Here is a 13200-nt window from a genome sequence, read left to right on the forward strand (position 1 = left end):
TTAAAGTCGTTTTTTTTAAACAAAATATTAGACATCAATTAATGATTCTAAGCTAAAAATTACAGACAATTTCAACAATAAATATAATTACTTACCTTGTTTTCATGTCTAGGTTGAAACAAAAACGGTTGTGCGACGTCTGTAAACGGGGGTTTCCAGGGTAAAACGGGCAAATTAAAAATAGTTCGGGGGCTTAATGCACCATGAATCTGCTTGCCTGGCATGGCTAGACTGTTCTCCCTGTATTTTTCAAACACTGAGAGAATAGTCTGGGACCCAGCCCATTAACGGCCTCTCGAGCAAGTACAAAATCAATCGTCAAATCAGATTCGTTTATTTGCGTGACGTGTTCTTAACGAGCAACGTCACTCTTCCGAGTCGGAAGTCGTCTCCACAACAACAGAGATGGCGAACAGGAGAGCCGAGAATATGTTCCAATCCACGGTAAAATCAGTTTTAAATGACCAAAAACACATCGACACAAGTCATTAACAACAGTCTGTCTCGCGCTAGCCATGTTGAATGAACTCCGCTCTCCTCGTATGTTTACTTCCGCACGCAAGTCCCTCGTCGCGTTTCTAACGTCACATCCGCCCGTCGCTGATTGGTCCACTCCGCTGTCTGTTTGCTGTGGCTTGCTCCGCCCTGGAAATTTTATCCGCTTAATGGTGGCCAGACTCAATAGCTGGAACAGCGGTGAGTCTGGAGTACCAGGCTATGAATCTGCTATGGCAGCATATAGACATATTGTTCTATCAAACACAACAGTTCTTTTGGCTTAAAATACAGCAGTATTCTTTAAAGACGGGTGCAAGAGCAGAAACTGATTTTTCAGTCTTGTCTGTGTTTTTCGCCATATAAATATATATATATATATATATATATATATATATATATATATATACATTAGGGCTGTCAAAATTATCGCGTTAACGGGCGTTAATTAATTTTTTAAATTAATCACGTTAAAATATTTGACGCAATTAACGCAGATGCCCCGCTCGGACAGATTTAAATGACAGTACAATGAAACGCTCACTTGTTGTGTTTTATGGAGTTTTGCCGCCCTCTGCTGGCGCTTGGGCGCGACTGATTATATAGGCTTCAGCACCCATGAGCATTGTGTAAGTAATTATTGACATCAACAATGGCGGGCTACTAGTTTATTTTTTGAGTTTATTTTTTTAATTGTAAATTTTACAAATTTTATTAAAACGAAAACATTAAGAGGGGTTTTAATGTAAAATTTCTATAACTTGTACTAACATTTTTCTTTTAAGAACTACAAGTCTTTCTACCTATGGATCGCTTTAACAGAATGTTTATATTGTTAATGCCATCTTGGTGATTTATTGTTATAATAAACAAATACAGTCCTTATGTACCATATGTTGAATGTATATATCCAGCTTGTGTCTTATCTTTCCATTCCAACAATAATTTACAGAAAAATATGGCATATTTTATAGATGGTTTGAATTGCGATTAATTACGATTAATTAATTTTTAAGCTGTAATTAACTCGATTAAAAATTTTAATCGTTTGACAGCCCTAATATATATATGTATATATATTTACAAGAAAACCATGATTTGTACATGTGTAAATGCATATATTTTAACATTTTTAAATCAAATACTGTATTCATTTTGTTTTTCTTAATTGAAAAAAATCTGCGATGGACTGAGGGCATGAAGTTTAAAGCGCTTAGTAGTGAAGGATCACTGTGTACAATAAAATTGAAAAAATAACAAAACAATGCATTGAGCTAAAAGTCGTTACAACAAAATAAAACAGATCAAACCCAGACACATGAAAAAAAGGAAACGATAGTCTAAAAAAGTGGGTCTTTATTGATGGTGAGGATGTCAGAAGGAAGACTATTCCACAACTTGAGGGCAGCAACCACAAAATACCAATCACCCCACTGTTTAAGTCTCGACCTAGGAACTTGCAAAAGAAGCTGGCCGGAAGAACAAAGAGCCCTACCAGGGTTACGGAAGGTTAAAATCTGAGACAAGTATGAAGGAGCCCAGCCATTAATACTAGGGATGTCCCGGGCTGATCACGTGTTCTGAAATCGGGCCGATCAACCCTCGTTGAGCTTGTTATAAACACTAGCGGTAGTGTGCTGTGGCAACTCATTGTGTAAGTGAGAGGCTGTTCTCAGCAGTGTGAGCATCAAAGCGATTTGAGTGGACTCACTCAATGAAGCATTTAATAAAGACAAGTATTTTTCTATGTGATTCTTGTTTTAAAATAATTCACTTTATGAAGGCAGCATGGTGGGACCTAGGAGTGGGAACTTCTTGGTACCTCATGATACGATACGATATGTGATACATAGCTCACGATAACGATGATCTGACAATATGGCGATACACTGATTATCGATACATTGGTCAGGAAATCTTTCTAGAATATTCTACAAACTAATAAACAGAAAAACAAGCTTCTGCTGTGAACTGGAATGAGTTTATCACTAGTAGACGTCCAATCCATTTGAACTGGGAGGGTGGCAGCGAATGCACATTCGTCCATTCGCTGCCATCCCTCCCACTTCAAACGGATTGAACGTCTATGGCCCTCAGTGGAAGCCAATGCCAGGCAATGGGGTCATTTGGGGCTATTTAAGGTCATTTACCTGTTAATTTTCAGTTACTTCCTGTTGATTTTGGGGTGTTTTACGGGTCACCTTCTGTTTATTTTGATTACAGAACAGGAAGTGACCTGGGAATCACCCAAATGAATAGGCAGTGACTAAAACTCAACAGGAAATGACCTGTAAATGCCCTGAAAATCGGACAGAATGACTGTGAATGCTCTGGTTTCGAATGAACGAATGTTCCCAGTCTAAATGGATTCGGCGTCGTGCACCGTCAATGCAGCCTTAGAGTTAACTGAAACACTATTATGGTGGAGGATTTTGGTAGCAACTTGTTGGTTTCCTTTTTATTTTATTTTTTTTAGACATTGACACCTTTTTAAAACGATATCTCGATTCTTGGCAGGAGTATATCGATAACCTTTTGTGATACAAAGTATCACGATATATCACCATTTCGATACTTTGTCACACCCCTAGTGGGACAGTAACATGTTTAAAAAAATGTTTGTTTTTTTATGAACAACACTTTTTTTTCGGTATCGGATCGGATCAGGACTCTGTATTGGCAGATTCTCAAAATCAGGTGACTCGGACTAGGGTGTAAAAATATGCGATCGGGACATCCCTATTTAATACAATTAAAAACAAACAGTAAAAGTTTAAAATCCATTCTAAAATGAACTGGAAGCAACTGGAGTGACAAAAGCACGAGCGTAATGTGTTCACGTCTGGAAGTACCAGTTAAAAATTGAGCAGCAGCATTCTGAACAAGTTGCAGACGCAAAATAGAGGACTTGGAAGGACCAACATAAAGTGCATTGCAGTAGTCTAGCCTTGAGCTAATAAAGGCATGAATCGCTTTTTCAAGATCATGGCTGCTAAGAAACGGCTTTACTTTGGCCAAAAGGCGGAGTTGGTAAAAATTTCCGTGTAATGTGTTAACAACACGAATATGTTACCCACTTGTGGTTTTTGTGCTGCTGTTACAAGTGGGCGACTGCTCACCTGATAGAAATAGAGATTGCATCATGAATACATATGGCAAGAATATGCAGTATAAAGTGCAAAGCTTTGGCGTTCCCCTGCGCACAACGGAGGAGAATTATTCATGAGAGCGAGCGCGCAACGCCTCGTTAAATACGGAGTCAAATCCAATGTCACATGCTTGTTCAGCCGAGAAGGCTAGACGACGCTGGGTCGAGGATGAATATCTCTCTTCAAATGCTAAATCCAAGAGTGTGATTTTGTGATCTGGTCTTTTCACTCGTACACGTGCGAAAAAAATCACCCATAATGATTGTTTTCTAGGAGCTTTGAAATCTTACCTGCGCGAGCTCCCCGAGCCCCTCATGACATATGAGCTTTATAACGACTGGATTCAGGCCTCAAAGTAAGTCATTTTCAATGTTTTGGCAAACTGCAGGTTGGAGAGGTTTTGTTTTTCATGCCGTTTCTTCTTTTCTCAGCATCCCGGACCAGGACAAGAGGCTTCAGGCTCTCCGTGGCGCTTGTGACAAATTGCCGCCGGCCAACAACAACAATTTCAGGTGAGATTTTGTCTTCTTCTGCATCTCGTTCACGTCGCCTTTCTTTACTTTGTTTCTAGGATGACTCAAAATGGATACTGTGATTGCTGTTGTTGCGATATCATTTTTTGGCACACAATACTGATTATGCGGTATTGACTGATGCCGATACTGTGTGCATACCTTGCCATTGGAAAAAAATGGCAGAGTCAGGCAATGCTTTTAAAACTTTATGAAACGGAGAAAAACTGTTTCAATTATGGATTTAAAATTAAGACTTTGCCGGTAAAATGTTGTCTAAAGTTGTAAAGCCATAAATCAAACAACAAAAATGAATGAAAAGAACAACAAATATTTTTATAATTGTCATTATTATTTTTCGAACAGATAATGTGACTAGCTCCTTAGAGACGATCATTTGCTTTGCTTAGCCAAAACCACCTGAGGACATAAGATGCAAGATGGATATTCATACCTGTCAAGTTGTACGGTTTTGGCGTAATTTGTACAAGTGAGCACTGATTTTTAAATGTGTACGCCGTACGTTCAAAATCTGTACGTTTAACGGGCATTACGTTCTCTTTCTCTGTTCGGATTTCGTCACCGTTTCGGCAACGAGACAATGTGCGTTACTATGCGTTACTATGTTGGTTGAATGATGTGAGCAAAGTCAGAGACACGGAGAGAGAAGAGCGGGTGTGGGAAGGAGGGAAGAGTTGTGACGCTGTTGCAAATGCGATGCTAGGCTAGGTGGCTCCAATATTTCCGAGAGGAAAGGGAGATGATATTTCCTGACTGTAGCCGACAGCCTACAATCTACGCTCACTATCTATGCTACACTAGATATCATGTGCATATAGAACTAGATGCGAAATGACAGACTCGGCGGCAGTAGTAAAGAACCGCCATCTTAAAGCAGTAGACTTCTCAGAAAGGTGTTGTAATGAACCTTCCTAGCGAACGTAAGTAACTTTTTATCTAAAATACTCCTAAATCGGCAACATATTGACTTGAATCTATCTTTAAATGATGAAACAGTTTTAAAACTTTCACATGTCGAAAATATACAGAAGTGAACTAATGCAAAAACGGGAGCAATTTTAACAACTTTAACGGTTGATTCACAACATTAAATGACTTCCAAACATAGCAAACGTCACTATGTTTTTTCTTTTTTTTTTCTTTTGAAAAAATGAAAAAAAATACATTAAAAAAATTTAAAGGTAACACCAGTTACTTTGCCAAGTAACTAATTACACTTACATTCAGGTAACTAAGTTACTAAATTATTTTTTGGGAGAAGTAATTTGTAACTGTAATTACTTCTTTTAAAGTAAGATTAACAACACTGGTCATAATGATGCAGTCTGCAGAATGAGAAGTGACAAAAGCGGAGATGTTATTCTGCCAATTTGTTGCCGAACACAATTTGCCTGCAACTATTCCTGATCACTTCTCAGAATTAGCAAAAGAAATGTTCCCTGACTCAAAGATTGCATAGGTAAGTTAATTTTATCAATTGACCTTTTTAATTTATAATTGGACACACTAACAAACTATCTTCAAGTCAAACTGAATTGAAGTTCAGCCATCAAAAGACATGATAGAAATCGCCAAAAGTGCTACATACAATTATAACAAAAGTCACTTTAAAATTTTAGTAATCATGATGCAGCTGAAGATATTGATTGTTCTTTGATTACACCAGGTTATATGTGACAATATTACCAATAAATTCATATTATTTTAAAAACTGAGTTTTATTTTTGTTTCATATTGCACGCTATATAAAATATTGTAAGATTAGTCATCAATTTGTAAGGGCGTCACTATTTGTAAGATTGCCAACGGCCTCGGATTGACATGTATGGATATTCGTAATTTTTTCAAACCACAGCTTTCAAAAGCGATACCAACTACTGAGCTAGAACCAAGGACTGAAAATGTGTACCATGAAATGCCGGCAAGCTCCGCCAAAATGTTTAGCGGCGTTTCAATTTGCCCCACTAAAGACATTAATTGTACAACAGAGCCAACACCGGGCGTACCATATTCAATGGGCGACGATATTGGCCAAACATAGCATTCCTAAGCAGCCTGATTTAGAATTCCCCTCATAAATGAGGGAAACAAAAAAAAAAAATCTCACATTTTCAACGTATTATCATAAATATTCATGGCTGGAATATTTAGTCAAAAAGGATGCGGGATCTACTTCTCCACTAGGTAAGACAGAAAAATGCTTGCGCGCACACACACATTTGGGATGTCATGTATGTACGAGCATTGGCTAAGCTACTATCCGAGCATATATCTTGTTATATATCTTGTTCATTTTATTGCTGACACTGCGTTTCGGGGTCATCAACATGTTTTAACAATATTAACATTCTTTCTGTGAAATGGATCCACGGATAGAGACTTGTAATTCTTAAAAGATAAATGTGAGTACAAATTATAGTAATTTTATATTAAAACCCCTCTGTATGTTTTCATTTTAATAAAATTTGTAAAATTTTCAATCAAAAAATAAACTAATAGTTCGCCATTGTGGAAGGTGGTAATTGAAATACATCACAAGGTGTCAAGGGCGAGTTTTAAATTAATTAGAGATCCAGCCAAGTTTTTCTAGTGCATGTTGCCCCTCGACTGACGCCGTAGTTTCCGGGTTCATTGTACCTTATGTTCATTTGAGTGTTGACTTCACATCGTACGAGACCTCTGATAGTTTGTATATTGTGACTAAATATTGCCATCTAATGTATTTGTTGAGCTAAATGAAATATTTGAATAGAGTTTGACCAATGTCTGAGGACTATTTTGCATAGCTATTTTGATTGGGAATGCCAGTTCTCTTTGCATTGAGCGCTTTTCTTTTTGTGAACATTATTTTTTTTGAGAGATAGGAATATTATTTTTGTTGTGCTTTCAGTAAATGATACTGTAGCGACTTAACTGTTCCGTCCAAATGCATGATGGGAAGTTGGGCAACCATGACTGTCAGTGGTGCCTGCAAATGGTATATCTTCTCTGCGTTGTGTCCAATACACGGTGTTAAGAAAAAGATTATCTACTGTCACTCTACCCCACGTCGCTCGCCACAATTGTTATAATTGTTGTGGAAGAAATGCCAAATCTTATGCCAATTAATAGCGCGGCCCCAATGAATGCCTGAGTCCACTCCTCTCGATTGTCTCTGCCCCTTAGCTCTCAATAAACATAAAACGGCGCCATTGTTGTGTGTTTGCGGCAACGCATGAGTGGGTCGTCCCGCGCATGCGTTAAATGTGTTGAATATTTTAACGTGATTAATTTTAAAAATGAATTACCGCGCGTTAACGCGATAAATTTGACAGCCCTAGTAGTTACGTAACTCTTTCGTAACCAGGGGACCTGTATTTTATTTATATGCGACATTATTTTGGCACTTTTTCTATAACTTCAGTTTAAGTTGTTCTCATATTTTACACAGAATATTTATTTTATTTGGAAAACCTTGAAGTCGTTACATTTGTCATTATTCCAGTATAGCATCCAGTGGGACATCTCAATACAATTGGCAATTATACAGTGGGGCAAATAAGTATTTAGTCAACCACTATTTGTGCAAGTTCTCCCACTTGAAAATATTAGAGAGGCCTGTAATTATCAACATGGGTAAACCTCAACCATGAGAGACAGAATGTGGGGGAAAAAACAAAATCACATTGTTTGATTTTTAAAGAATTAATTTGCAAATCATGGTGGAAAATAAGTATTTGGTCAATACCAAAAGTTCATCTCAATACTTTGTTATGTACCCTTTGTTGGCAATAACGGAGGCCAAACGATTTCTGTAACTCTTCACAAGCTTTTCACACACTGTTGCTGGTATTTTGGCCCATTCCTCCATGCAGATCTCCTCTAGAGCAGTGAGGTTTTGGGGCTGTCGTTGGGCAACAGTGACTTTCAACTCCCTCCACAGATTTTCTATGGGGTTGAGATCTGGAGATGGGCTAGGCCACTCCAGGACCTTGAAATGCTTCTTACGAAGGCACTCCTTTGTTGCCCTGACTGCGTGTTTGGGATCATTGTCATGCTGAAAGACCCAGCCACGTCTCATCTTCAATGCCCTTGCTGATGGAAGGAGATTTTCACTCAGAATCTCTCGATACATGGCCCCATTCATTCTTTCCTTTACACAGATTAGTCGTCCTGGTCCCTTTGCAGAAAAACAGCCCCAAAGCATGTTTTCCACCTCCATGCTTCACAGTAAGTATGGTGTTCTTCGGCTGCAATTTAGTATTCTTCCTCCTACAAACACGAGAACCTGTGTTTCTACCCAAAATGTTCATTTTGGTTTCATCTGACCATAACACATTCTCCCAGTCCTCTTCTGGATCATCCAAATGTTCTCTAGCGAACCGCAGACAGGCCTGGACCTGTACTGGCTTCAGCAGGGGGACACGTCTAGCAGTGCAGGACTTGAGTCCCTGGCCGCGCATTGTGTTACTGATTGTAGCCTTTGTTACTGTGGTCCCAGCTCTCTGTAGGTCATTCACTAGTTCCTCCTGTGTGGTTCTGGGATTTTTGCTCACCGATCTTGTTATCATTTTGACGCCATGGGGTGAGATCTTGCATGGAGCCCCGGATCGAGGGAGATTATCAGTGGTGTTGTATGTCTTCCATTTTCTAATAATTGCGCCCACATTTGATTTCTTTACAACAAGCGTTTTACCTATTGCAGATTCAGTCTTCACAGCCTGGTGCAGGTCTACAATTTTGTCTCTGGTGCCCTTCGACAGCTCTTTGTTCTTGGCCATAGTGGAGTTTGGAGTGTGACTGAGGTTGTGGACAGGTGCCTTTTATACAGATGAGTTAAAACAGGTGCCATTAATACAGGTAACGAGTGGAGCTTCGTTATACCTCATTAGAAGAAGTTAGACCTCTATGACAGCCATGAATCTTGCTTGTTTGTAGGTGAACAAATACTTATTTTCAACTCTAATTTGGAAATAAATTCTTTAAAAATCAAACAATGGGATTTTGTGCTTTTTTTTCCCCCCACATTCGGTCTCTCATGGTTGAGGTTTACCAATGTTGACAATTACAGGCCTCTCTAATCTTTTCAAGTAGGAGAACTTGCACAATTGGTGGTTGACTAAATACTTATTTGCCCCACTGTATGTTAAGTCCATGACCGCATGTATCGGTATCGGTTTGATATCGGTATTGGATTTTTTTATTTGACAACATCATTACAGGACAACTCTGATTTTGATTTTTCCTCTTCTACCTCTCCTTACTTGGTTCCTTTGTATCTTTGTTGTATGCCTGTGATAAAAGCGATGGGATGGAGTGCTAACTGCATGCGTCAATGTGTCTGTCGCATTTTACAAATTGGGTATATTTTTAGCCCGTCTCCTCGGCGGAGATGTCAGACACAACCAAACAAGCGTCGCTCACCATAACGAGCCGCCTGTTCACGACACACACACTCATTCGGCCCACTAGCCCAATTCTTTGTCCTCATGGGACTTCTCAAATGGGAGTTGTGTTTAGCTTCGGGAAGCTTTTATGGAAGTTTATCACATTCTGCTTTACTTTATTGTCGGGAAACTTGCACCGCTCAGTAATCTCCTATTTTTCCTCTTGCGAGTCTGTTGGGAAAAGAGGAAGAATTAATGGAGAAGTAGGTTATGCAAATATATGTTACGACCTTGCGCTCACTTGGTGCGACATGTTTGCAGATATCTGATTAAGTTTCTGTCCAAGCTGACGGAATACCAGGACGTGAACAAGATGACTCCTGGGAATATTGCCATTGTGCTGGGGCCCAACCTGTTGTGGACGCATAGCGACGGGTAAGAATGTTCAAATTTTTTTGCTAATGAATCCACGATTGTTTGTCATTAGTAGACGTCCAATCCATTCGAACCAGAAGGGCATCCATCCCGGTTTGAATGGATTGGACGTCTATCGCCGTCAGTGGATGCCAGTGAGTTAAAATCAACATCTGTGGTGACGTCAGGCGACATTCACGCCGCTTTCTGAGTCTTCATTGTCCTTTTGAGCTGATAAAAACCTCCAGACAACCATTTCGGAGAGGGGCTATGTTTACGATGGTGACGCAGCAGTTTGGAAAGAAGTTGCCCTCGCTGGCGTCTTTCTGAATGTGTTGGCCATCAATCTATCAAGCTCTTAATTAGTCTCTAACAGCTATCGCTTTGCCCTCTGCAGAGGTAGTAAAAGTACTCTTTGCTTTAAGCAGAGGTACTAACGTTCATTTAGAGAAGAACCAGGGGTGAAAGTGGGCCAGAATGGTCAGGAACACAGTTCAGGTATAAGATTCAGGGCTGGAATGCTGTTCCGGTAAAAGATTCAGGGCTGGAATCATGTTCCAGTACACGGTGCTTTGATTCCAAAACTATGATGGCAACTCGTCAAACCCTTTCTTTTATCCCAGGCAATAGTAGGTGGTTTTATTTACCTGACATGTTTCGGCGGGGTCTTCCGCCTTCGTCAGAGGGTCACTGATGTTGGTGTGACGCGTCTTTATCAGCTGATGGATGAAGGCACAACTCAATATATGAAATTCCATGCAAATCATGCAATAAATCATACATCGGGGGAGACATGGAGGAGCTTCATTACAAGAAAAACAGAACACAAGAAGGAATGTGAAAAGGAGACAACAATGAGACAAACAAGGGCAATAAAAGAACAATCACAACAAGAACATCACAAATCAGCCATCACCGATCACTGTAAAAGGGAAAACCACATCATGGACTGGGAAAAGGCCAGAGTCATCCGCACCGAAGAAAACAAACATCACCGCTGGATCAGGGAGGCCATTGAGATCCGCAAGCGGGGCCCGAGGACCCTCAACAGGGACGAGGGGGCATACATGCTCTCTACGACCTGGAACAGCATCTTGGTAGAGTGAATGGGCAGCAGAGGGCGTGACAGGCGAGTCACGCCTTCATCCATCAGCTGATAAAGACGCGTCACACCAACATCAGTGACCCTCTGACGAAGGCGGAAGTGCCCGCCGAAACATGTCAGGTAAATAAAACCACCTACTATTGCCTGGGATAAAAGAAAGGGTTTGACCAATATATAAGTGTAGGCAAAATGAACTCTATACAACTATGATGGAAACTGTCAAAATGCTATGTAAAGAAAAAAAAAATGCTAAGCTGCCACACATGCATTTCATCTCCAAGAAGAAAAGAATCTACCAACATCAGATTTACATACACAAGTGTTAACAGAAAGCATAATAAAGTGCTTGTGTAGCGTAATCCGTTTCCACCAATATTTATTATTTATTTTATTCCACTGACGGCATGGAGTTTTCCCCAGCTGCTGCAGTTATCTGAGTCTGACGATGATGAGTCACGTCAATGTGTGAATTCACGCAGCAAAGCAAAATGCCTGGACTAATTTATCCGTTCAATTGGCTGACACCTGACATGTGATCAGCAGAGATAGTTAGCTTTGATTGGTTTAAATGTACATGTTTTCTGGAAAAGCAAACAAAAAAAAACAAACAAAAAAAAAAAAAAGGTTGTTGAATTGATGCGACAAAAAAAGGGCAATGCAACATTAAATGGATCAAATATTTAAAAGCAAGGAAAGAGTTGAGGAGGCTTATTTATCATATTTAGTTTTATTTGCTCTGATGGGGGGGTTCAGAACATCTTAGCTGTCAATGTGCACTTTGGACTTGTATTTGTTCATTTATGTTAGGCTACTTACAGTGGGGAGAACAAGTATTTGATACACTGCCGATTTTGCTGGTTTTCCCACATGCAAGCCATGTAGGGGTCTGTAATTTGTATCATAAGTTCTCTTCAACTGTGAGGGACGGAATCTAATACAAAAATCCAGAAAATCAGTATTTAACTGCATGAAATAAGTATTTGATACATTACCAACTAGTAAATATTTCGGCTCTTAGTTCTTTTTTAAGAACCCCTCTTGTTCTCCACTCATTAGCGGAAGTAACTGCACCTGTTTGAACTTGTTACCTGTATAAAAGACACCTGTTCACATGCTCAAACAAACAAACTCCAACCTCTCCACAATGGCCAAGACCAAAGAGCTGTGCAAGGACATCAGGGATAAAATAATAGACCTGCACAAGGCTGGGATGGGCTACAGGAAAATAAGCAAGCAGCTTGGTGAGAAGGTAACAACTGTTGGAGCGATTATTAGAAAATGGAAGAAGTTCAAGTTGACGGTCAATCTGCCTCATTCTGGGGCTCCATGCAAGATCTCACCTCGTGGGGCATCACTGATCATGAGGAAGGTGAGGGATCAGCCCAGAACTACACAGCAGGACCTGGTCAATGACCTGAAGAGAGCTGGAACCACAGTCTCGAAGAAAACCATCGGAGACACATTACGCCGTCATGGATTAAAATCCTACAGCGCACGCAAGGTCCCGCTGCTGAAGCCAGTGCATGTCCAGACACGTCTGGAGTTTGCCACTGACCATCTGGATGATCCAGAGGAGCAATGGGAGAAGGTCATGTGGTCGGATGAGACCAAAATGGAACTTTTTGGTCTAAAATCGGCTCGTCGTGTTTGGAGGAAAAAGAAGGATGAGTACAACCCCAAGAACACCATTCTAACCGTGAAAGATGGAGGAGGAAACATCATTTTTTGGGGCTGCTTCTCTGCCAAGGGTACAGGACGACTGCACCATATTGAGGGGAGGATGGATGGGGCTATGTATCGCCAGATCTTGGCTGACAACCTCCTTCCTTCAGTGAGAGCCCTGAAGATGGGTCGTGGCTGGGTCTTCCAGCATGACAACGACCTAAAGCACACAGCCAAGGCAACTAAAGAGTGGCTCAGTAAGAAGCATCTTAAGGTCCTGGAGTGGCCTAGCCAGTTACCAGATCTGAACCCGATAGAAAATCTATGGAGGGAGCTGAAAGTCCGTGTTGCCCGTCAGCAGCCCCGAAACCTGAAGGCTCTGGAGAAGATCTGCATGGAGGAGTGGGCCAAAATCCCTGCTGCAGTGTGTGAAAACCTTGTCAAGGACTACAGGAAATGTTTGGTATCTGTAATAG

At 40.4% G+C, this 13200-nt stretch overlaps 1 protein-coding gene across 7 annotated transcripts in view; it reads left to right on the top strand.

The window, feature by feature from the left end:
- Nucleotides 1-13200, top strand: part of arhgap44b (Rho GTPase activating protein 44b) — a 103615-nt gene that overhangs the window by 69368 nt on the left and 21047 nt on the right. For all 7 annotated transcript variants that reach the window (XM_057825432.1, XM_057825434.1, XM_057825436.1 and 4 more), the window contains exons 12-14: nucleotides 3918-3999; nucleotides 4076-4156; nucleotides 9865-9978. In XM_057825432.1, coding sequence (XP_057681415.1) covers nucleotides 3918-3999; nucleotides 4076-4156; nucleotides 9865-9978 — 277 coding nt within the window. The remainder of the gene's footprint in view (nucleotides 1-3917; nucleotides 4000-4075; nucleotides 4157-9864; nucleotides 9979-13200) is intronic.

The sequence above is a fragment of the Corythoichthys intestinalis genome, chromosome 21 (assembly GCF_030265065.1).
Source record: "Corythoichthys intestinalis isolate RoL2023-P3 chromosome 21, ASM3026506v1, whole genome shotgun sequence".
In the NCBI taxonomy this organism is placed as follows: Eukaryota; Metazoa; Chordata; class Actinopteri; order Syngnathiformes; family Syngnathidae; genus Corythoichthys; species Corythoichthys intestinalis.